The sequence below is a fragment of the Protopterus annectens genome, chromosome 6.part0 (genome assembly GCF_019279795.1).
Source record: "Protopterus annectens isolate FY-2018-M chromosome 6.part0, PAN1.0, whole genome shotgun sequence".
In the NCBI taxonomy this organism is placed as follows: Eukaryota; Metazoa; Chordata; order Ceratodontiformes; family Protopteridae; genus Protopterus; species Protopterus annectens.
Window position 1 is genome coordinate 1832455649 of NC_056737.1, and position 26725 is coordinate 1832482373.

The window sequence follows — 26725 nt, forward strand, 5'->3', positions numbered from 1 at the left end:
AAAAAAGAGAAATGAGGAGCATAGTAACTTCAGGTAATTTGATTAAATAATGCTGTCTTACCTGTATGGGCTATGGGCTGGTAAATGATATGCCCTTGCTAGGTAAAGTAGCTAGGAGGCAGGCGCCACCAATTGGACATCCGGATGTTGCCATAACCCATCAGCAGATTTACTGCATCTGCCTTTAAGCCGCCTCTAAACTTCTCCCTGTGATGCTTCAGCTTGGAAAATTGATACTCTCTTAAAATCAAACACGTCATCACCACTGTTAGATTCTTGCAATAAACATGACATTTCATTTTGCAAAACGTCCTTCTACAACTTGCTTAGCAGAGTGATCTGCCAAATTATTTCCCTTTGAAACAGTATCCATACCCTTTTGATGGGCTGTACATTTAACTACTGCAAATACTTAAGGTAACAAAAGAGCATCTAAAAGAACATTGACATAGAAAGAACTTTTAATCTGAGTTCCTGCTGAAGTTAAAAATTCCCAGTGTTTCCAAAGTTGCTCAAAATCCTATACTACTCCAAAGCCATAGCAACTGTCTATATAGATGTTGGTGTCTTTTCCTCTGGCTAGCTCACAAGCCCTTTGTAGAGCCACTAACTTGGCTACCTGGGCAGAATATACAACTTCTAATCTTTGCTGAAGCAAAACATTGTTACTTGTGCAGACAGATATTCCTGCAACCAAATTTCAGTTTCGATCTCTTCTATAAGAACCATCCACAAATAGATGTAGTTCCAAGTTGGGTATAGGAGTGTCCTTTAAGTCATTCTTAGGAAAAAGTAGATAATTCGTCACACACACACACACACACACACACACACACACACACACACACACACACACACACACACACACACACACACTCTTCACCATCTTCAGCAGTATACACACAGACACACACACACACACACACACACACACACACACACACACACACACACACACACACACACACACACACACTCTTCACCATCTTCAGCAGTACACACACACACACACACACACACACACACACACACACACTCTTCACCATCTTCAGCAGTACACACACACACACACACACACACACACACACACACACACACACACACACACAGTCATGCTCTTCACCATCTTCAGCAGTTGGTAACAAAGATGCAGGATTTAGAACAGGACAGAGTATGAGAGAAATAGTAGGATCAGAAAGAAATGAGAGTTCATATTTAGTTAGACATGCAGCCGAGACGGGTTGAGTTTTTATTTTAAGTAACAGAGATGGTAGAGAATGAGGGACGGCTACCATAAGATCATGCTGGAACACTAGTCACTGCACAAGATCGAATATGGTGGTAGTAGCCACCACCACCCTTAAACACAGTGGAAATCCTTTTGCAACAGAATAAAGTGCTGTACTATAATAAGCTAATGGACAATAGTTGCCCCTATGTTTCTGTGCAAGCACCCACTGAGCAAACCAATTTTTTCATGACAAAATAAAATGAAAGTCTTTCCATAATCTGGTAACCCTAAGACTGGGGCAATAGCTAAGCTTGCTTTTAGTTTTGAAATTAATTTTCTTCCTCAGTATTCCAAGGGAGGGGCTATGGTGTATCCTAAGATTTGTAAAAGGTTTAGAAATTTCTGCATAGTTAGAAATCTACTGTCTGCAATATCCTGTCATACGTAAGAAAGAGCTAAGCCGACGCTAAGTACTTGGTCATGGGGCTTTAGTTATTGCCTCAATACAGGATGGTAGCATCTGCCTGCTACCCTGAGATATCTGATGACCAAGATAATGTACCTGAGATGACCATAGCTGTAACTTTGCTGTCGACACCTTATGTCCTTTTTCTGCAATTTTAGTTAAAATACGTATTTTATCCTGCTGACACTGCTGAAAAGAATCAGATGCTATTAGTAAAGCATCTACTTATTGCACTTATACAGACCCACCTGGAAATGTCACATCTTCCAAATAAGTTTTTTTAGAATTTTAGAAAATAATTAAGGAGATTCAGTGTATCCCTGTGGTAACCATGTCCATATATATTGCTGTCTGTTGTAAGTAAAGACAAACAGAAACTGACTTTCAGGGTAGGTAGGTATAAAAAAGAATGCTGAACATAGAACTATTACAGAAAAATATTTTGCTGTAGGTGGTATTCAACTCAGTATTGTTGCTGGATTTGGAACCACAGGAAAAGTTGGTATTACTGCATTGTTTACAGCCCTCAAATCTTGCACAAACCTATAAGTATCTTTTCCTTGCTTCTTTACAGACAGAGAACAGAAGTATTACAAGGGCTTTTAGCTGACAGTCCTTGTACTAAAGACTGAACTTTCCTGGTTCTGCAGATTTTAATACACCTACTTCATTGGCATGTTTAGCCCATAAGTTATCAGGTACCTGCTGCAGCAGTTTTTCAGCTCTCTGTATACCTTCAACAGGCTGTTCCTCAGCTTGTGCTAAGACTGCTAATACTTCCCCCTCTGATTCTGTTGGAACATCCAAATACACCTGTTCTAATGTACAGTAAATAGTACAACTCAGTTTGCATAGCAGAGCTCTTCCTAGCAAGTTCACTGGTGCAGTAGTACTCAAAAGGAAATAATGTCTTTCCTCACCGGTTCCTAAAGAAATAGGTATAGGTTCTGAAACAGGATACATAACAGTAGTACTTGTCATCCCAACTGCTTTTACCTTCTGTTTTGAGACTGTTTTTTGACTATTTGAAGTAACATTTAATAAAGACCTAGTGGCTCCAATGTCCACTAGGAAAGGAAATTCCTTTGAATCTATTTCTGTCTTAACTTGGGGCCCTTTTTTGATTTATTGGTAGGAGACAATTTATTTCTGTTTCATTATTCTGACATGGTCAATATGGTGATTCCTGACTCCTCCTAATTTGAGGAGGTGGTGAGGGAAATGCCATATTGTTATAATTTGGCTGCCATTCAGTCCATGTATCTTGGACTGTGCATTCACTTGTGTGGACATTCTCCAATCCAATGTCCTGCTAAACCACAGTTGAAGAAAGATTCATCAGATGAGGCAGGAGGGGCACTGACAACGCCTTGTTGCTAACCAGCTGTACCTTGTTCCCCTTGATCAGCAGTCTTACTAAACCCCCTAGCAACTCCTCTCCCCCTTCCCCTGTCACTGCTTTGTCCCCTAAGGGATTCTGATTACCTTGTTTGCAAAGTTTACAGCGTATCTTTTCTCCATTTTTTCCTGATACTCAGTACAGTGATTTGCAACACTTAATAAGGATTCCAAGTCCTTTTTCCTGCCAATCTATAAGCACTTACTTTATTTGATTTTGTACAGGGACTTGCAGACCCTGCACAAAAGTAACTTAAAATAGCTGGCTTAGCTTGTTCTTTTGGATATGGTATTCCTGAATGTTGAGCAAACACTGCTTTAAGGCTGCTCAAATAATCTGCAGTTGCTTCCCCTTTATTTTGCTTACATGCCTTTATCTTAAACCAATCTGTCTTAACTTGACATACTTCTGTAATTTTATTTAACAACACTATCCTTTTGTCTAGAAGTGCATTCCCTGTGAGAGTAAAATCTGTTATTCCAGCAATTGTTTTCTTATTTCATCTGAAGTGACTAACGAAAGCAGCTGGTTTACATCTGTCAAAGTAGGATTATAGCATTCTATTATAGTTTTTAGTTCCTCCCTAAACCTTAATGGGTCTTCTCTAATATTTGGAATACTTTTGGACATAGTATGCAAACCAGCAGGGCTCCAAGGGTGATGAACAGGCTCTGTATTATTAGTCCCAATATTTCTCTAAATGGTGCCAAAAGATCCTCTCCAGAGGCAAAGGTGTCTTGTCCTACCAGTGTGCATGTGTGATGAGCTACTGGAGTGTCAAATGTTAATGCTCTTGTTGTAGAGGTAGAAGCTTGTTGAAAATAATAATAATAATAAAACCATTTCAGACGGATAGAGTGCTAATGACAGTCGCTGATCAACCAAGAAAAAGCACTCGGACAGCTGTTTACGCCCTAGGAGCTTTATTAACACAGCACAGCAACCAGTAAAGAGACACACTAACGCTGATGACGAACAGTATGTTTTCATCCAATACTTCCTCAGAATAACCAACAAATCCACCTTCCCATCATTAATGGCCCACCCAATTAACATGTCAGTCATTATTTGAAAAAAAGTTAATTAACAAAAGTTGATTAATAAAAGTTAGGGCCAACTCGTATATTCAATAGATAAGATATTTAAAATGCATCTTATTCTTTCAAAACTTCCTCATTACATTTTCCAAGGAACCCTATAGATTAAAAACACTTTTAATAAAATATAATGTAAAATATAATAGTAATGTCTTTCAGCTTTTCCCGGTTAGGGGTCGCCACAGCGGAACTCTGGTCCACTAATGATTGGCAGTGGATTTTTACGGTGCTGAGTTGCCTGCCCCATGCCCAACCTTCAAAGGAGGCACACCCACTCATGCACACTCCTACATGCATGTCTTTAAACATCACTCGACCGTGAGCAGGATATGCAGACTCCACACACAAGGCGCTCCAGCCGAGAATCGAACTGGAGAACCTCTTGCTGTGAGGCAACAACACTAACCGCTGCACCATCGTGGATATGTATTAAAAAAGCCCGCAATATTCCAATTCTTACCAACATATAAAAACATACCAAAATAATACTTTGCAAACTAAAACAATGTTTAGAAAGGTCACACAGGAAAATCAATTGGTTAAAAACACAAAAAAGAAAAATCTAGCAAACCTAGAATTTCCACTGTGTGATACCTTAAACCTCTTGAATCAGAGGTTTAAGTTTGCCTCTGATTCAAGAGGTTTAAGATGCCTCTGATTCAAGAGGTTTAAAATTGTCTCTGATTCAAGAGGTTTAAGGTTGCCTGTGATTCAAGAGGTTTAAGATGCCTCTGATTCAAGAGGTTTAAGGTTGCCTCTGATTCAAGAGGTTTAAGGTTGCCTCTGATTCAAAAGGTTTAAGGTATGGCTTGCCTCTGATTCAAGAGGTTTAAGGTAGGGGTGTCCAACCTTTTGGCTTGCCGGGGCCGCATTGAGTGAACAGAAATTGTCTTGGGGCCGCATATAAAATATATCATATAGTTAACTCTTTCGCTGCCACGGGAGACCAAAGTCGACCTGACTGTACTGTAGGTGCATTCGAACAATTAATAAATGTAATAAATGCCTAATATTTGCCTTAAATTTATAATTCTCATTCTGATTTTAATTCTCTAATCTAACAGTTAACTCTAACATCTTAGTTAATATATATATATATATATATATATATATATATATTTGTTTACAAATAAACAGATATTCACTACAGCAGTAGCATTTCTCACTGGGAAAACCACTCCAGCAGTCCATCTGCATACAATGTCAACATTAGCAGTCCTACAATACTATAATCCACAAAAATAAGCCAACAAATTTGCAATAAAGTAAAAAAAATTCACATTACTGACTTAATAAAACAATTCTGAATAAGGTACAAGAGGGTCTCACCCAAACAAATGACTGGTGCCAGAAACATGGCCTCAAGCTAAATGCCAAAAAATGCACAATCACCCCCTTTGAGGAGAGTGATATCCCCACAAATTATCACATTAATAACAATGTTGTAAGCACGCAATCAGTCGTGAGGTGCTTGGGCACCCAGGTTGATAGAAACCTGACTTTTGACCACCACGTTGTCTCCGTTGTACGGAAAGCTTTTTACATGGCCCACCTCATTAGTAAGGGTATCTCATCCAGGGATAAGGAGGTCGTAACATCCCTGTATTCTTCCTTTACAAGAGCAATTATTGAGTGCAACACCCCTTTTGGCAAGTGCCTCAGCAAAACACCCTGCCAAAAGAAAGACTACAACCATTTCTGACAAAAAAAGGTCAAAGGACTGAGTTCACTTAGTTATCCAAACAGACTAAAAAGCTTCTTGCGTTCCTCTGTCTCTCACTGGCCCCTATAAATTTCATCACTGGCTTGCTTTCCAGGCTAAGAAAGATCCTGCCTTAAGAGACTTTCTCCACTTCAGAAATACTGGTTATATTTAAAACACTCACTACAAAGACCACAGCCTTCACTGCAACATAAACAAGCCACTTTGTATGGACAGGTTCTTGACACAAAAACTTTCAACTTCTGTAAAAAGCTCCTCTCATTATCAAACAATGTAGTTCAACAACACTACAACTGGATGGATAGCCATGAATGTACTCCTTAAGTAAGTAGCATAGCCTTCATCAAACTGGAAGGAAAATCCACATACTAAACTTTCCCAGCTGGATGGCTAACATCTAATACTGGTTACTCAAGTCTACTTGTCTAAGAAGAGGGGCTATTTAACTAAGAATTCCATTTGCAAAAATATATTCAGTATACATATTAAATCTTTCTCCCTTATACACACACACACACACACACACACACACACACACACACACACACAGAGCCCCTACTTGTAAAATAGGCAACCTCAATGATCACATGACACAGTCTCACTGATTGAAATTGTCTGGAAGTCAAAATATCTGAAAAAAAAAATCATAATAGAGATGGATTCATCCATGCAATTTCCCACCACCAAAAGGACCATCAATAAATCAACAAACAACTGCTCAGCAAAAATTAAATCAATAAGAAATCTATAAACTCTCTAAGCTCATACTACATACTGGAGTAAACATATAACTCCCCTCCAATCTAAAGCCATTTGACATTCAGACATTTTAATTTGTGCAGAAGTTATTCACAGACTGACCGTTTACTAAGCTGTAATGCTGACCATCGCTTTTGAAAAAAAAAAAACAAATTCCCAGACTTTGTCAATAGCTCAAAGTGAAGAAAGGATTACTTTTTTATTTATGTATTTATTTAATTTTGGAAAACATCTTTAAAACTGTTAAATTGATCACACACCCAGAAATACAGAAAAGTTATTGTTATAAGTAAACCACAGACTGCTGCAAGAAATCAGTCACAGCACACTATGCTTACGTCCGAACCAATGAAGCATACCCGTCAATTCCAAAAGAATTAAAGTAGCTTAATAAGAAAGTTATTTGCAAGGTTACATGGCAGTTTATATTGGAAATAAGTGGAAATATTAAAAACGCTCTGTTTCTCATAATTATGCTGAAAAGTCTTCCAAGGTAAATACAACCTTCTGATTTAGCATGGAACCATACCTCTCAACCTTAGAGCAAGAATTCTGGACAAAGCGAAAAATAAAGTTGGGACACAGGCCCAAAAATAGTTATGCATCACAGGCACCATTGAAACAAGTGTAGCTGCAAACATTATACATCACGTATAATGTTTCTATCCCATTATTGTCAGTTAAGCTTTATATGGCTCATTCAATCCTGCCTTCTTTTGCAACAAAGAAAACCATACTTTGAAATGACAAATCCATTAAAAATAATAAAACACATTGGATCCACATCCTGCAACTTCCTACCTGCAAACAACCACAGAGCTTTCACTGAAGCTAGGGCTGCTTATTTCCACAGAATGACACCTCTCCCTAATTAAGTCTAATGGTATACAATCTACCAAGATATGGACTACCTGAAATAAATTAAATTATGGCCTGTAAATTGCAAGTGCACTTGTTTAATTAAACTACATTTCAAAGCCCACTTGCTGTATTTTTTCAGTAACATCCCAATATCCATTTCAGGTCACTTTACAAGACATTGGCAGTGGTAGACTTGGTATCCTCCAGATCTCTACAGGACCACACTCCTACTGCTAACATTGTCCATTAAATGTACATATCCATCCACTGTAAATGGCAAGAAGCTATGTCTTAAAAAATCTATTTTGGCATGCCTAGTACCCAAGTATCAGGTTTTGAAACAAAGAAACATATTCTCCACAGTTTGTAGGTCTCTGTCTTTAATAATCATCTACTGTTGCAGCACTCCCAACACAAACACACATACACATTAAAACCCCCAACATTTAAGAAATGACATTGTGCCCACCTGATTTGCCAGTATTGATGATCCATCAAAGATATGCTTACTGTTGTCCAATCTACCACTGCCTAGAACCCACCAATGACAAGACAGTACTGGATGACTTTTTGTTTGTCAAAAAAAATAATAAAACTTTATATGCTACAGTCCCACATTAGTCAATCCACTACTGACCCATTAACCCTAGGATGCTGTCTCATTCTTACTCCCTGGGACTGCATTACCTTGGATGACTACTTTTATTTCCTAAGCAAAAGATACAAATTGGAAGATGAGGCAAAAATCCAGACATTCTTCGAAAAGCCATACAGTTGAGAGGTATGATTTCATATTCAATACAACACTCTCCCTGTCAGGAAAGCTGCAATTTAATGAAAGTGTACTTTTAATGTAGGATGCATTTGTGAGCTAACTTGTTTGTACGTTAGCCTCTTTGTGCATGTGTCTCTCTCTGTCTCGCACACATAAACACACACAAACACACTTCTACTTTCACGCACACAAACATTCTGCTTTCATGCATGCACTCACTCACACCATACTTACTTATTAACACAGGTTAAGTGCTGTCTCTTTAAAAGGTAAAGGCGGCAAATCCATAGACGAGTCCCTCTTCAGCAAGAGCACACACATTGATTCTTTGGCACGAAATAATGGCGCGAAAACACAGACCCTTCTTTGGTGCAAAGAAATCAAAACTAGAAGGATGCTTTGGTGCATGCGCACACCGATGTTAGAGTTACAGGTCATGGGCACGAAAAACACAACAAAAAAGTGTTTTTTGGCATGCATCCATCGATGATGGAGTTAGAGGTAGAGGGCCGCATGGCAGAGCTCTGCGGGCCGCAGGTTGGACACATGTAGTTTAAGGTATCACACAGTGGAAATTTTAGCTTTGCTAGATTTTTCTTTTAGTGTTTTTAACCAAATGGTTTTCCTGTGTGACCTTTTTAAACATTGTTTTAGTTTGTTAGTTGGTATATTTTGTAGACACCCTTAGGTTTATGGATAGCAGTTGGGTATGACTACCCTGTGTTTCCAAAAGTCAAACATTCCTCTTATGCTGTGCTGCTGATGTCATAAGAAGGCAGAAACATGCATGTCCACACCTAGAGGGGTTTGGCTTTATTGGCCTGAAATTATACATATAAAGACTTAAAAGTAAAAGAAAAAAGTCATGGACATTCAGAATTGCCATTTAGCTGAAACACCTGATACCCTTAAAGGGTAATTAAAATAATACTTTACTGAACTCTAGTGTCAAATCCATATATAACACTAATCCATACTCCATAATATATTAAAACAAAGACATATATGTTAAAACATTTGCAAATATAAAAGATAAAAGAATGTAAAAATTTATAAAATATAAAACACTTGTATAGACAGGGAATTGTTTAAAACATCGCTATAATCAACACACAAACCTATTAAAATCACTGTAAAACCATTTCTATATAAAAGGAAATACAGCTCAGAGAATATTTCAAGGGAACAATAGAAAAAGGTAAAACTATAATTTGGCAGCTCTTAATTTCAGTACAGGTGCCAGAGAGACCATCTCATTTAGGCCCAGCCATTTATTTGCTTCAAGGACCAGTTGCCAATATACTTCCCTATATTCTATTTGGGTCTCCCATGGCCCCTCTCTGATATCCATTTGTACTTCCTCCAACACAAAAAAAAAATGTAAAAGATGCCTCCCCACACATTTGTGTATGTTTATATAATGCATTCCTATTATTGTCTTTCTTAATGTCGTAAATAAGCTCATACATTCTCCTTTTCAAACACCTTCCCGTTTTTCCTACATAAAATCCTTCACATTTACCACATATGGCAATATAAACTAACCCCTTTGAGTCACAGTTGGAGTACACTTTCGCTGTAATATACTTCTTCCTACTAGGGACATATATTTCTGATTTATTAGATATATATGAACATTGTGGACAAGCCCCACATTTGTATGTCCCCACTTTCTTATCCCCTTTACTAAAACTCTTCTTTTCTAACATTTACCTTTTCTAATGACAAATTTCAAGGTAATTCCGACAGTTTACCAAATCTACTCAATTCTTCTTTAAGGATGTCTGTAATGATGTCAGTATCCCCACTATAATCTACCACAAAAATGTTTTCAAACCTATTCTAAATAACATTTTCAAGTGTGTTTTCATACTTCTTTTCTGTTTTCCTTCCCTAAAATATGGGCAAACTTATTATGTCTATTTCCAAGGACCTCCTTAAAGGTTTTGTTAATTAATCTTTTGGGGTAGCCCCTTTCTAAAAATATAGATTTTAATAATTCACCTTCCTCCATGAAGCCCTTGTCTTCTGACGTCATTCTACTGCCCCTGACGTATTGCCCTTTCTCAATACTCTTTTTCTGTACATGTGCGCACTCTGAAAATGTAAAAAGGAATTACAATAGGTATCCTTCCTGTGGACCTTTGATATAAATTTATTACTACTGTAATGAATCCTAATGTCACATCTAAGTAATCTATAGACCCATGTCCCATTTTGTAAGTGAATCTTAAAATTCTGTACTCCTTGTGATGTAATCCAAACAATTCACTAAACATATCCTCACTCTCTATCCAAAACAGACATATATCATCTAAAAAATGTTGGTAAAGAACCCAACAATCTTTATTTATAGAATTAAAAACAAACTTCTTATCCCACCAGGCTAACACCAAATTTGTATATGTTGGGGCACACGTGGCCCCCATTGCTACGCCCATCAATTGTCGAAAGAATTCTCCCTCAAAATAGATGAAATTATGCTTGAGAACTATTTCCATCAATACTAGAATCACGTATATATCCTTATCACTAAAATCCTTATTGTCCCTTAGAATTTCTTCTAGAAATTCCAAACCTTCTTTATGAGGGATAGAAGTAAAGAGGTCAATAACCTCTATTGTGATGAAAATAGTCTCGTTAAATAAATCACTTCTTACATTTCTAAGAAAGTCCCAAGAGTCCTTAATTACATTAGGTACATTTAAAGAAATATTTTTTAGTCTAAAATCAAGATATTTCATAATAGGGGCTGTAATAGATTGACTAGTCGCTACCACCGGCCTCATGGGTGAGTCAATTAAATCCTTATGTACCTTTGGAATTCCAAATATAGTAGGTACTCTTGGTTCTTTATTATACAGAAACCTAAATGTATCTGTGTCCATAACATCTTCCAGTACCAAATCATTTAAAGCTGCATAAATTTTTTTTATATGCAGTGTTGATTTAATTCACAGAGACCTTGGAATACTTAATTTCATTGTTTAAGAGAGCCATCATCTTACTGTCATAAATGATGGAATCCATCAGAACCATTCCCCCACCCTTATCCGGTTTCATTACCCTGACGTATTTGTTATCCCAAAGTGTACATAAAATTGACCTTTCTTCCTTAGTTAGGTTTGACCAAATTCTGTTTTTCATAACTTTTTCTCTTAGACTACTCTCCACCATATTCTCGAAATTCTTTAGTTGCGGATGCAACGGTGGATTCCAAACACTCTTTTTCTTTAAATTTACTACCTTCTCCCCTGGTTCCCCTAACAACAATTCCAAGTTTTTCTTTCTGACAAACATTTTTAAGTCGATACATAAATTACTTATCTCAGTTTTTCTCTTTGGGACAAACTTAAAACCCTTTGCAAATTAAAATATCTTTCATTTACTTCTATACTACTATAATTAAAAATTGTACATCCATTAAATATTAATGTATTCCCTCTACTTTCTATTTGGTTTGTTATTTGGCAAGGCCTATCACTTTCTATAGATACAATATGCCCTCCTATTGACTCATTTAGTATTCCTGGTTCATCCCTTTGTTGTTCCACCCCCTCCAGGTTCCCCTGGTAATAATCCACATTCTCTTTGTTTTTTAATCTTTCGGACCTTTGGAGGGGGGATATGCTAAAGGGTCATTGATGTCCCCTGGTCCTTCCACACTTTCATTAAACACCTCATTATTAATATTATGTCTGTCATCCACTCTCTCACTTATTGGTTCACCCCCTTCCTGTTTTATAAAAAAAAACCCTATTTACCCTAGGTAGGTTAGTAAAACTTCTTGGTTTAGGGTAATGTATTTTCTGTGTATACTCAGTCAGGTCTCTATCCATTTTTCTTTTTTTCTGTAAACAATATTTTTTTATCTTCTCATCATGTTTCCTCAAATCAAAATATTTCCTTTTTTTTCCTTCCACAGTGAATAAGTCATTAATCAAACAACTGTTGACCTTATTGATTCTATCATGTAAAACATCCATAACTCTTTCATTTTGTTTTATAATGGCTTTTAAAATCTCAAAGCCACAGTTGTCAAAAATGTTTAACAATTCCATATAAAAATCCAAACCCTCCTCAACATTGTTCGGAAATCTGTACACTCTTAAGCCTTGCCTTTTGACACTATTTTTAGCTTAATACATTCTTTTAAATACAAATTATCCACATGTAATGTTTTGAATTTAAATAATACATTTTTCAGTTTATTGAGATTGTTAGTGTATGTATGTGAATCATTAATTATTGCCATTTGTGTGGATTTATCGAACATAACATTTTGGTTCAGCCAAGTCTCTAGATTCATGTCATGTTGTTCTACATTTGTACTGCTGGAATTAATCAGATTACAGTCACCTCATGTCCTCATATTGTTCCCATGGTCCCTGCCATTGAGAACATCTATGTTAGAAGCCATTCCATTTAGTTTAAGTAGTTCTGGAGTCCTCCTCTCATCAGAACTGTTGCAGTTAACATCACCAATCTCTCCATTCGAACGCCGATGGGTATCACCTTCATTGCTCACTTCCTTAGCTGCGCACGCCTCCGGATGACCCGGTAATGTAGAATTAGAGGCTGGTCTTACCAATGGGTGGCAAATTGGTTCCAAAAGTTCTACCTGCTGTGCTACATGTCCAATCAGAGCCTCCATTGCTCTGTCTTTGCTATTTCCGATTGAAATAGCCTCGGGCGGAACCATAAGCTTGTCCATACTCCAAAATAACTGCAAAACCACTTCAAACGGATAGAGTACTAAAGACAGTCCCTGATAAACCTAGAAAAAGCACTCTGACAGCCGTTTATGCCCTAGGACCTTTATTAACACAGCACAGCAACCAGTAAAGAGCCACACTATCACTGATGACGAACAGTACGTTTTCGTCCAAGACTTCCTCAGAATAGCCAACAAATCCACCTTTCCATCATTTATAGCCTAGCCAATTAACTTAAGTCAGTCATTAATTGACAAACGTTCATAGGTTCATAGGTTGGTACTAGGCTATCAGCCCTAGGGCCTATACAAGCCTAGCCATAACAATTCCCTGGCTATTTCTTCCCACATTATTTACTTTCCTGTTAACAAAAACTGATTAACAAAAGTTAGGACCAACTCGTATATTCAATAGATAAGATATTTAAAATGCATCTTATTCTTTCAAAACTTCCTTCATTACATTTTCCAAGGATCCATATACATTAAAAACCCTTTTAATAAAATATAATACGGGTTAAAAATATAATCTATATTAGAAATGCCTGCAATATTCCATTTCTTACCAACATATAAAAACATACCAAAATAATACTTTACTGACCTCTAGTGTCAAATCCATATATAACATTAAATCATACTCCATAATATATTAAAACAGACATATATGTTAAAACATTTGCAAATATAAAAGATAAAAGAATGTAAACATTTATAAAATATAAAACACTTGTATATACATTGAATTGTTTAAAACATCACTATAATCAACACGCAAACCTATTAAAACTGTAATTTGGCAGCTCTTCTCATTTAGGCCTGGCCATTTATTTGCTTCAAGGACCAGTTGCCAATATACTTCCCTATATTCTGAGTTTCCCATGGCCCCCCTCTGATATACATTTGTACTTCCTCCAACACACAAAAAAAAAAAATGTAAAAGATGCCTCCCCATACATTTGTGTATGTTTATATAATGCATTCCTGTTATTGCCTTTCTTAATGTCGTAAATATGCTCATAAGTTCTCATTTTCAAACACCTTTCTGTTTTTCCTACATAAAATCCTTCACATTTGCCACATAAGGCAGTATAAACTAACCCTTTTGAGTCACAGTTGGAGTACACTTTTGCTGTGATATACTTCTTCCTACTAGGGATATATATTTCTGATTTATTAGATGTATATGAACATTGTGGACAAGCCCCAGATTTGTATGTCCCCACTTTCTTATTCCCTTTACTAAAACTCTTCTTTTCTAAAATGTTCTTAATACATTTACCTTTTCTAAAAACAAATTTCAAGGGGTGATCAAACTTTATATTCAAATCTGACAGTTTACCATATCTACTCCATTCTTCTTTAAGGGTTTATGTAATGATGTCAGCATCCCCACTGTAATCTACCACAAAAATGTTTTCAAACCTATTCTCCATACCATTTTCAAGCGTGTTTCCCCCTTCAATTTGTGTTTTCCTTCCTTAAAATGGGGGCAAACTTATTATGTCTATTTCCAAGGACCTCCATAAAAGTTTTGTTAATTAATATTTCGGGGTAATCTCTTTCGAAAAACAGATTTTAATAATTCACCTTCCTCCGTGAAGTCCTTGTCCTCTGATGTCATTCTACTGCCCCTGACTATTGCCCTTTTACAATACTTTTTCTGTACATAGGAGTGCGCACTCTGAAAATGTAAAAAAGGAATTACAATAGGTGTCCTTCCTGTGGACCTTTGATATAAATTTATTATCACTGCAATGAATCCTAATGTTCACATCTAAATAGTCTATAGACCCATGGCCCATTTTGTAAGTGAATCTTAAAAATTCTGTACTCCTTGTGATGTAATCCAAAAATTCACTAAACTTATCCTCACTCTCTATCCAAAACAGACATATATCATCTAAAAAACATTGGTAAAGAACCCAACAATCTTTATATATAGAATTAAAAACAAACTTCTTCTCCCACCTGGCTAACACCAAATTGGTGTGTATTGGGGCGCACATGGCCCCCATTGCTATGCCCATCAATTGTCAAAAGAATTCTCCCTCAAAATAGATGGTTATGCTTGAGAACTATTTCCATCAATACTAGAATCCCATATATATCCTTATCAATAAAATCCTTATTGTCCCTTAGAAGTTCTTCTAGAAATTCCAAACCTTCTTTATGAGGGATAGAAGTAAAGAGGTCAATAACATCTATTGTGATGAAAATAATATTCTCCTTAAATAAAGCACTTCTTACCTTTCTAAGAAAGTCCCAAGAGTTACATTTAAAGAAATATTTTTTAGTCTTTAATCAAGATATTTCACAATAAGGACTGTAATAGATTGACTAGCCACTACCACAGGTCTCATGGGTGGGTCACTTAAATCCTTATGTACCTTTGGAATTCCGAATATAGTAGGTACTCTTGGTTCTTTATTATACAGAAACCTAAACGTATCTCTGTCCAGTTAGTTTTAACTTGTATACTTTGGATTTATTCTGGTGGCTAAGGTTTCATAGCTGTTGGACACATGAGTGTAAGAAGATGGATCTATTGTGTGTCTCATTTATTCCTAGCAGGGAGATGTTGGTAGTTGCCAGATGGACTGTCCTCAAGTCTGCTGTCAGTTGCATTGTCTTGTGATATTGCGTCCATCTGGTCTTTGGCCAGCACCAACATGCTCAAGAGTCAGTCTGCTAGGGAGCTTTACTGTTTCTATTGTTTGCTTCAAGACTGTTTCCATTGCAGGCATTTTTACTATAGCCACATGGCTCTTGTGGCATGCATTTATGAAATATTGTGGTCTGATTTTTCACAAATAGAACTTTTTTAGCATCTTTGTGCTTAAGGTTTGCCTTTTATATGATCTTTCTGACTCAGACTTGTTTATACTATTTGGGATATTCCCAGATGTATCTTCACTGCAAAACACCCCAGTATGCAAGATCTTACAGATATGTGAGAACTTGTTTTATCACAATAGTTCTCTGCAATATGTACTTTTATATTCTACCCCTGCACCTCATGTTGTATGGTCTTCCAACTTGTTTATTTGGAATGTCCTCTGAGTACCTGTTTTTCTTGTGTATGGCAGCTTACTTATGTTCCATGAAGATCAGAACTAGGGAATATGAGTATGGGTGCCCTTACATTTTGGCCCAAGATGGCACATTATCTCCAAAGATGGCACATTTGAGCTCAAGATCATAGAAGAATTACTATGAGAGAATAATTAGGAAGAAGATCCCACTGTATAGCCACCATAGGGCGTTCCTGAAAATTAGCTTATATGGTGAATATTTGCATATCTTCATTTTCATCTTTATTCCTCAGCCTCTCTTTGCCTACTAGGAGACTGTGCAAGTCCCTTAATTGGACAGTAGTCCTGAGTCACCCTTGAAAAGAGTCTTTTGCCTAGTTGGTTTACCTGCTTAACAAATGAATAAAAAAATACAAAGCATAGCATCACTAATGGTAGGACTTAACACCAGGCATCTGAGTAGCCTACAGTATTATGGTAGGTTGGAAGTTTGCAAAGGCAGAACTAAACACCAGAGAAAATCTGTCTACTTGTAATCTGTTATCAGAGAGGTTAGTATTGCAAACCAAATAAAAGCCTTACTGTATTTGGGGCATAACTGAGGTTTCTTCTGTACCCTGAATTGGTGCGATTGATGGACATAAATTAGTGGACTGAGTGGTCCATCGGAGATGCTGTTACATAGTAGGTAAGAGGCTGAATCAGTGGTATGTGCATCATGTGGATGTAGTGTAAGAGAGGCCTTGTCTCATGCATGTATGCTTAGTATTGGACTGTATTTGTATTCATATCTCACTTCATTTTCATTGGGTCTGTTTGTTTCCATATTGCAGTTATAACCAAACTTTCATTGATGCCCAATTGCTTAGCTCAAACGCAATCCTTTGGTCATGCACAATTTTAAATAATGGTTGTATTAAGTAATAGTGTAGTTTCAGATGCCTGCATTAACTCCATGTGTCAATCAAGAGCTAGACATGGCATATGATCTTGGGCACATGATGCTTGTCTTCTTGTAAGTAGACATATTCCATAAGATCATTCCTTTCTGCATCACTAGACTACCATTCAGGGAAACAGCAGGTTGAAAATATTATTTGTAAATGTGTACTTTAATGCAAAGTAAACATAGGATCCTTTGTACTTTAAATTAGGACAGGTGGCATTATTCCTCCAGTGGCACAGAAGCTGCACAGGGAGAACATCGAAGAAGTGATAACTCAAGCCATAGAGAGAAGTAAAGTCTCATCAAGTGAACTGACTGCTATTGCAACGACTGTGAAACCAGGACTGGCTTTGAGCCTTGGAGTTGGTCTGGAGTATAGTTTAAAGCTAGTCGCACAGTTTAAGAAGCCTTTTATTCCAATTCATCATATGGAAGCTCACGCATTAATGATTAGAATGATCAACCCTGTTACTTTTCCATTCTTGGTCCTTTTGGTATCTGGTGGCCACTCTATCCTAGCAATTGCACGTGGAGTTACTGATTTTCAGCTGCTTGGACAGTCATTGGATGAAGCACCTGGTGACACTTTGGACAAGGTGCGTGTCATAACATTTTGGATTTTCATTTCTTATCTGCTCTGTAATGTGCATACATTTTCAGTAAATGGGCACACTTAAGAAAATGTTGTAGTCTTGCATACATTTTTGTGAATATTTTGAACTTTAACAGTAGAAAATATTGCTTACTGAGAATTATAAAGTCAAATTCTAGCTAGTATGAAAATCCACAATATTGTTAAAAATGTTTTTGCCATTTTATTGATATAGTTTTGATTATAATGTATACAGGATGTATGCCAGATGTTCAAAACTACTCAACTTGATACACAATTGCTTGGTAAATACAGCTCACATCTGAAAGTTTACAAGCAAATATACCAGAAAGGGAAAACAAAAAAATATATATTTATAGATTTTTTCAGGGGCTCAACCTCCTTTTACCCCTCTTTGTGGGTGCCCTCACTTCTTATATGCTCCTTGCTTTATTATTCTCAGTCTGTCACTGCATCTTTGAGAAACAGCAGTTGGCAGCACTTGGTGAAAAAATTCTCACATTTTCTCAGGGAGTCTATGATCTCCGAGTACATAAAGCAATATCATTCAAACATCATTAAATTGGATGTTACTTGGAGTGATCAGGTGCTCCCTTAAGATTAAAGCTCATGCAGCTAATGTGTGTGTACTCTTATAATGTGTTGTAGCATCATGCTGCAGTTTGCATATTTTATGAGGTCCACCTTCAGTAACATCAAGACTTGTACTTGATTATGGACCAGTTGGCAGATAAAACTTTCCCAGATTGCCTTCCCATCATGTACCATGGCACCACTTCCCTCTGTTTCTTTTCTACTGTGATAAACTTCATCTGAAAATGAAATAGACCTAGGCTGCTTTTTGACATTTTCAGTTTTGTATATATTTTTTGCTTGTTAAGTAGCCTTTTAACTTTCGTGTATTTCTTTGTGTTACTCCCTCTGTCATCTTGAGTATATTTCTCTGCCCTTTCCCATTATAAAATACTTTATTCTCCTTTATGCTGCTGTGCTGACACTAGCTATTTATCTCTGTCTTGCTATGTCTTTTCTGTTTTCTAAGTGCTGTGGCAGAAAGTTCCACCTTCTGACGTACAATAACTGACTCTTTTGATTGAGGTTACAGAGAAAATACCCTAAATTGCTTGGTGTGGTTTGGCTTATGAGTAAGCATGACACATACAGTGTGTGTGTGTGTGTGTGTGTGTGTGTGTGTGTGTGTGTGTGTGTTTTAACCTCTTTGAAGTACATATTTAAATTGCTCTGAGTTGCAAACTGAGAAATATATCACATGGCATGCTGCTTCTAGTGGGTAGTCCCTAAGCATGTATAAATAGATAGGTAGTTACACAGATGTCAGATAGATGGGCAGATGATACAAAATAGTTAAAAGGCAACGTGCATTATTTTATGTTAAATTAAAGTTCACCGTAAATATTCACTGTACATGTCATGGACTATTTCAAATAAACTTTGTACATACTCATGAGATGTTTTCAGTAATGACATTTTTAGTCCTTTGAATAATTTTAAACTCTGGATCTTGGGTATTGATTGCCATCCCCCAGGAAATTGTTATTCTGGGTGATCTAAATCTTGATTGGCAACCTTTCCTATTGACTTCCCAAAAAAAAAAAACACTATAAACTTCTGTGGCTTTACTCAACTCATTAACACTCTGAAAATATTTTACTAACAATAAAGCTACTTTGTTAGACTGGACACGTACTTCCATACATTCCACTGAGTCATCCTCAGGGACCCTTCCAGTTAACATCAGTGATCATTGTCCAAAATTTGTGAATAGAGTAAATATCCATATGCCCAACCTTCAGAACTACAACATGGTATGCATTAATCCAGAAACGTCTGCATCTACATTGTAAAGTCAGTAACTGATCCATTCTGAAAACACTTTCAGATGATAAAGCCATTGAAAATTTCAATACTATGCTTCTCAGCATACTTAATGATCAGGCCCCTGTTAGAAGAAAGAGAATCAAAGCCAACCGTGCCCCATGGCTAAACAAATCAGCCAAAGACGTCATGCACACTAGGGACAAGGCTTGGAAAATGTGGTATCCGTATTAAACACAGATAAACCTCCAAGCCTACTAATACCTCCATAACCTTACCAAAACCAGAATTGGAGACTAAAATAATACTTTACCACATTCCAGGACACCTATCAAAACAGTTGAAAGCTTTTCTGATTATCCATTAAGTATTTGCTATACCCTGAGAAGAAAGACCAGCCCAATTCATCACCTAATAGCACCCCATTAGAGACTGCATCTATTTTTTCATACTTAATTGATACTATAACCAGTCTAATAAAAATAATTTATCCACTAACTCAAATACCTGTCAATAAACAAACTACCTGTCTGCCATACTCACACTAGAAGCCATATCAACTTACTATATATATATATATATATATATATATATATATATATATATATATATATATATATAAAAACTATAAACACTAAAACCCACTACTCTTTCTGCAGACAACCTTCCTATCTTGTATCCATATTAAAAAAATAGATCCATCATTGAATCCTATGCTCTGTCCCTTTCTGGAGGAAAAGTCATATGTTCTTCCACAATATAATGGTGGAAACGCCACATATTTCTCATTCGAGTTCCATATTTTAGTGATATAACTTGACTATAAGACATCTCTTGGTGAGTTATTGGATTTGTAAACTTCAAGAATTTGTCTTCTGAACATTATTGTCTTGATTGAGCTAACGCTGAATGATTCTGCCAATCACTGTTACTTTTTCTTTTGTTCGAAATCGTAGAAAAATGCACCCGCAGACAACTTCTCCAGCACCTGCTTGATCATCAGCTTCTCATCACTAGTCAGTATGGCTTTCTGCTAAGACTCAGTACTATCACTGCTCTTCTCAACTTTGTCAATGTCCTTAACCAGGAAAGAAACAATGGTAGCCAGGTGTTTGCCTTAGTTCTTGACTTATCAAAAGTCTTTGTTGTTGTCTGTCATCCCAAAATATTTAAACAGCTGTCTTCTCTCGGTCTCTTATCCCTATTCCTACAGTGGTTTAACAGCTACCTATTGAACCGACATCAGTCTGTCAAATGGCAAAATGCCCATTAATCCTTTCTACTAGGGATCTGTTCTAGTTCCTTTGCTTTTTAATATTTCATTAACAACATCCATACTCCAATATGATGACAATTCAACCCTCATATGTTTGCCAAAACTCTGTCCCACCTTCATGATATAACCCATTAGTCATTTGCCTCCATTGAATCCTGGCTTAATAACTCAAAGCTCCTACTGAATCCAAAGAAAACAAAACTACTTCTGTTTATTCCCAAAAGACACAACCTGAACAGGGCTACTTCCCCAAGTAACAGAAAAATAGAAATTGTTTTGCACTCAAAACTGTTAAGGGGTCATTAAAGATGACCACATGAAATTCAACTTGCATGTACATCAGACCTTCAAAAAGAGACACCAGAAATTTCAGACACTTTGTAGAATCAAACACCCCTTCCCAGGCAACTAAAAAAGGCATTTACCTTCCTCTTACCATCCACATTTTATGGCTGTCTGATCTTGACATATCTGCAGACCACACTTCTCTAAACTGGAACAATGCTACAATAAAGTGGCCCATTCAGAAATGCTCTCTGACTCTCCCCAATAATGGAAATGAGATTTTCCCTGGAGCTGACAATTCATAGGCTCCAGTTCTCCAGTCAGAAATATCCTTTCATAAGTCCTCTAGGCCACATTCAACATCCTGTTCATTTTAGGTCAGTACAGTCATTGAGGAGTAAGCTGCGGTGGTACAGCGGTAGCGTTGTTGCCTCACAGCAAGAGGTTCTTCTGTTCGATTCTCGACTGGAGTGCCTTCTGTGTGGAGTCTGCATATCCCCCCTCCCGCGGTCGAGTGGCCTCCGAAAGACATGCGTGAATGGGCGTGCCTTCGCTGAAGGTTGGGCGTCAGGCTGACAACTCGGCACCATAAAAATTTACTGCCAATCATTAGCGGACCGGAGTTCCGCTGTGGCGACCCCTAACCGGGAAAAGCCAAAAAGACAAACAACAACAGTCATTGAGGAGTTTATCCTAGGTAGATGTGGACAGGATGATGCAAATATTCCTGAGAACTAAAGATACAGTTGGGGTCTTTCCTGATTCCCCCAGATCTGAGATGCCAAAACTAGGCCCTTCCACCCCTCACTTGGTTTCTCCTTCCTCGAACTGACCTTTGGGCCTGGTGGTTTTGGACCAAAGTGTTGTGGGATTCGTTTGTTGGATCTGATAGACTGGTCATCCTTGACTCCAGCAGTATCTTTAACCCCTAACTAGGTCTGTGGATACCCTGGTAGTCTGAACAACTCATTTTCGCAAGAACAGTTTTGAGTTCAATAATCCACAAGTACTGTATAAAATATACGTATAGTACAAATCAATGACAGTCCAGTTCCTCTGAGGAAGTCCCTTTATGTTACGGGATGAAAGCGTTAAGTGTTGAATTATAAATGGATTGATTTATTAAAGTCGTTATTTTCACTGGACTGTCATTGATTTGTACTATGCATATATTTTATACAGTACTTGTGGATTATTGAATTCAAAATTGTTCTTGGGACAACGGATTGTTCAGACTACCAGGGTATCCACGGACCTGGTTATAAGTTTGTTGGTGCTTTTGGACTAGTATCTTTAACCCTCTTGAGTTCGACAGTGTAGATATCGGGGGGGGGTCCCAGAGCTGAGATATCAGTGTCGGTGCATGGGGTTAAGGCAGATTTTGGAACTCAGATCCATGCCTTCCCGCCACTGTGTTGGTGCTAGATAACTCAATCCTTGTCCCTACTTCTGAGCTGAGCCAGACCATGTTTTGAAAAGGTCTCTTATTTGGATCATTGGATACTAAGAGAAATCCTTTGGGACTGCCCATGACCTTAGCCTTTGAGGCATTTGAGAGGGCTCTCTCATTATCTAAAGAAGATATATCCCACCCTCACTCAGCGCCATCCCATTTCCTTCTAGAATCAGTGGTACTTCCTCCACTTCATCCTATTCCTTTGGAACAGCCAGCTACAACAGGCCTCAACAGAGCTTGTGAGACGAGTTGTCTTTCAGCTTCTGATTGTTTCATGGATCCCTGGATCCTTCCATTGTGTAAAAGCACTGAAGGCACTCATGCAAAATGAGGCATTTAGACTCCCCACAGGATTCTCTTACTGATGATATTGTTTATTGAACAGGAAGTATCCCCAGGATGCCCCCTGGAAGACAAGGGGTGGGGGGTTGGTCCATTTGAGTCCCTTCTGAAGAGGAATCTGTATTTCTCAAGGACTTTGGAGCTGGCCCATGTACTTACTAAGTTGTTCCTCCAGTGGATGAGGTGACTGACCTGGTGTAGCAATAGGCACAGGAGGAGCCAAAGGGGTTGTTGTCTATATCCACCAAGCTTCACAAAAGTTTAGCTTTGCCACAGGACAGACCTCACTGGAGCAAGGGGAAAGAAAAGCAGTAGATGCCATCATGGTGGCAATGACCGTGGAGAAAGAGATCTCTGAGAAGAACTCCACTGTCCACCCTCCTGAACAGGGCGTCTCAAGCTTTGGATATATTTGAAAAGTGAACTTACGTTTCAGCAACATTGGACTTACATGTGCTGAATTATCTAATTATCTTGCACGTCTAATAAGATTTCAGAGGGACTTAACCAAAGAGATCTCCAGGTCTGTCTTGGGTACCATGACAGCAGAGTTCCACAAAATGGAGAATTTACAGTTGGCAACCTTACAAGTCATTTCAAATTTGTCTATGTGCCTTTTATCCAACACAGCGAATGGCATATCTACAATAGAAGCCACCAGTATTGCCATACACTAACATGCCTGGGTGTATCTTTGGAATTTTGAGGAAAACTTCAAAACACCCTTTTTCAGTTCCCCTTTTGATGGGTCCACTCTCATCAGGGCCAAGGTTACAGATATGGTCACTAGGAGTGAACAGTATGGCAAAACCCTGTCTGCCATTGGCATACACTTCCCCACTTCTAAAAGAATCTTTTCCAAGAACCAAAAGGGTGGAAAGAGGCTATGGTTCAGTATGTGTCAGGGTTTTGCACATGATACTCTTGGACACAGAAGCCCTAGAGGCAGGGGGATGAATAACCATAGACTTTACCCTAGAGGCAGAATTGGTCTGCAGAACCAGGGATTTTGAGGCCGGTTTTCCAACAAACCCTTTCAGTGCTCTTGAAATGTTGTAAGACTGCCACACTGTGGAAGCCTATCTGTGCACCCTCATGTCTGGTCAGCCATCACTCCTCATTTGTAGATGTGGAGGATAGTAACCAGAGGCTGTGTCATTCCCTTTATTTGCCCACCTAAAATGTCGCAAAGAAAGCTTCCTAATGTTCCACCCCTCACAGAGAAAGGCAGCAGCCCAAGAAATAACAAAGCTGCTAGACAAGTAAATTATCCAGGAGATCCCACCAGACCATTGAGGGTTCAGAATCTTTTTGGTTTTGAAAAAAATGAGAACCTCAAGCCCATTTTGAACCTCAGCCACCTAAACCAATTTGTGAAACAGACAACTTTCTGAATGGTCACAGTTAAGTCCATTTTATCTCTTCTGAGGAAGAATGAATGGATGTACTCGATGGACCTGCATGACGTCAGCTACCACATAAAAATAGCCAGATGGTCCAGCAGGTTCCTTCCCTTTCAGTTGGGAGTCAGACACATTCAATTCAGACCACTGCCCTTTGGTCTCACCTCAGGTCCCTGGGTGTTCACCAAATGCATGGCAGATGTTGCAGTACATCTCAGGCTGCAGGAATTCTGGATGTTCCCATAACTAGATGATTGGCTCATAACTGCCGCCATGAGGGATCTGCTAAATCAAACCACAGACTCCTTGATGCAGTTGTTCTGTCACCTAGGGTTCACGCTCAGCCTGTAAAAATCCAAATGAACGCCAGTCTAGATTACAGAATTCTTAGGATCCCACCTGGACACCACTTGCAGATAGCCAAACTTCCAGAATTGAGATAAGCCACTTTGTGTCAGCAAACATCCCTGGTTCTCTCTCACCAAAATCCCGCAGTGAGATCCATTCTATAGCTTTTGGATTCTATAGAAGCATCCATCACCCTTGTTCCTAATGCCACATTCCACATGAGGGTGTTACAATGGACTTTGCCAGTACAGTGGTCTTTTCTTCACCATCCCATGCATTTTCTGGTCAGTCTTGCAGGGATCTGCAGGCAGCATATTTAAGGGTGGCTAAGTTCAGCTCAGGAGCCACAATGACCACAGACACTTCCCTTCTGAGGTGGGGGAGGTAGATTTTGAGGAAAAGGCAATAAAAAAATGTGATTTTTGACAGAGGCCGGTCCTTACAACAGTGTTCTGGAGAAGAGAATGGTTCATCTAGCATTGCAGGCCTTCCAAGACTCCCCTGCTCATGGGTATGATTATTCTTCAGACTATATGTTAGTGATCTGACACATCAGTAGACAAGAAAGAACTGGTTCATATCCTTTGTGTCAGGAGGCCATGAGGCTTTGGCATTGAGCGATGTCTTCCTATTGCTTTCTGACTGCAGTGTATATTCCAGGGAAGTCTATTGTATTAGTGGACAAGTTGAGCAGTTCCATTCTACCACTAGTAGCATCTCAGTCAAATAGTGGCTTCCATGATTTTTAGTCACTGGGACCAGCTTTGCTGTGATCTATTTGCAGCCCTGGTCAACTTGAAATGCAGCAACTGCTTTGCTGTGATTCCCCAGGAAGAGAGAGTTCCTGGGGGATGTTCTAGTTCACACATAGCCCCCTGGATCTCCTTTATTGTTGTCCTCCAACTCTCTTCATGACCAAGTTCTGCATAAAGCAGCCTGGCTACTTCCTTTTAGCCTCAACAGAAATTATTTATTTTCCTTGACCTCATCTGGTGTACTCTTCCTGGACGCTGGACCTCCTTCTTGATTTGATCTCTTACCCATCTGGCAAGCCTCACCCAGGCATTAAATCCCTTAGGTTAACCTCTTGTTTCTCTACTTCCAATGATGTCTAGAAATCTCAAGCTTTCATCCACTGTGATTCACATCTTGTCATCAAGTCAGAAACCTGCCACCAGGAAAGTTTACAGAAGCAAGTGGACGAGATTTTCTATATGGGTATCTACCAAGGGTCTGGATTCTTTTTTGCTCTTTTAGCATTGATTCAAGATTTTCCAGTAGATCTTTATCTTACAGGAGTTAGCTACTCTGCCATCAAAGCTCAACTGGCAGTTATTTTGAATTTTCATATTGGTGAAAACCACGCTGTTACTTCTTCACTGAAACTGTCTAAGTCTTTTTTTTGTGCTTTTCTCCTACAGCCTCCTCTAAAGATCTTATTTCATCTTGGAATATTATTGCTTTACTCGTGGCCTTGGCAAAACCCTGCTTTGAACCTGCTGCTACTGCTGATCTGAAATTCCTTTCATGGAAAATTATTTTCCTGGTGGTGGTTAACTTAGCAAGGGGGATTTTGGAACTCCAGGCTTTGTTGTGCAAACCACCATATTTGGTCTTTCACAAAAATGGATTTTATATTCAGCTAAATCCTAATTTCCTTCCCAAAGTTGCTTCTCACTGTGCCTTTAGTCAGGCAATTAATCTACTAGTTTTCCTCTGCAGTTTCTCAAACAAGGGTAAATATCCTTACATTTATTGGATATTCATCATCAATTATGCTTCTATTCACATCATACAAAGGACTTTAGAAAATCTGACCAGCTTTTAATTTCCTTTTTTAAGGCTAAATTGGGATCTGGTGTCTCCGAGATTGTACTGTCCAGGTGGCTGTTCAATTGTGTTGTTTGTCTATACAGCCAAAGGACTGTCTTTTCCTCACAAACCTAAAGCTTGTTTTACTAGGGCTGTTGCAGCTTTCTTCTGTAGAGTCCATATTGATGATATATGTGCTGTGTCTACTTGGTCTACAGTATTGCACATTTATCTCATTACAAGCTGGATCTGTAGTCTCAGTTTTGGGCTTTGTTTAGCTCCACCATCCTTCAGAACATCCTTTCATGAGTCCTTCCATGATTTATAGTAGCTGGGGACTCTGCCCCA

General features: G+C 38.2%; 1 protein-coding gene across 1 annotated transcript in view; it reads left to right on the plus strand.

The window, feature by feature from the left end:
- OSGEPL1 (O-sialoglycoprotein endopeptidase like 1) overlaps positions 1 to 26725 on the plus strand; it is a 556821-nt gene that overhangs the window by 268628 nt on the left and 261468 nt on the right. The window contains exon 3 of the mRNA XM_044075183.1: positions 17215 to 17602. Within this exon, the coding sequence (XP_043931118.1) occupies positions 17215 to 17602 (388 nt within the window). The remainder of the gene's footprint in view (positions 1 to 17214; positions 17603 to 26725) is intronic.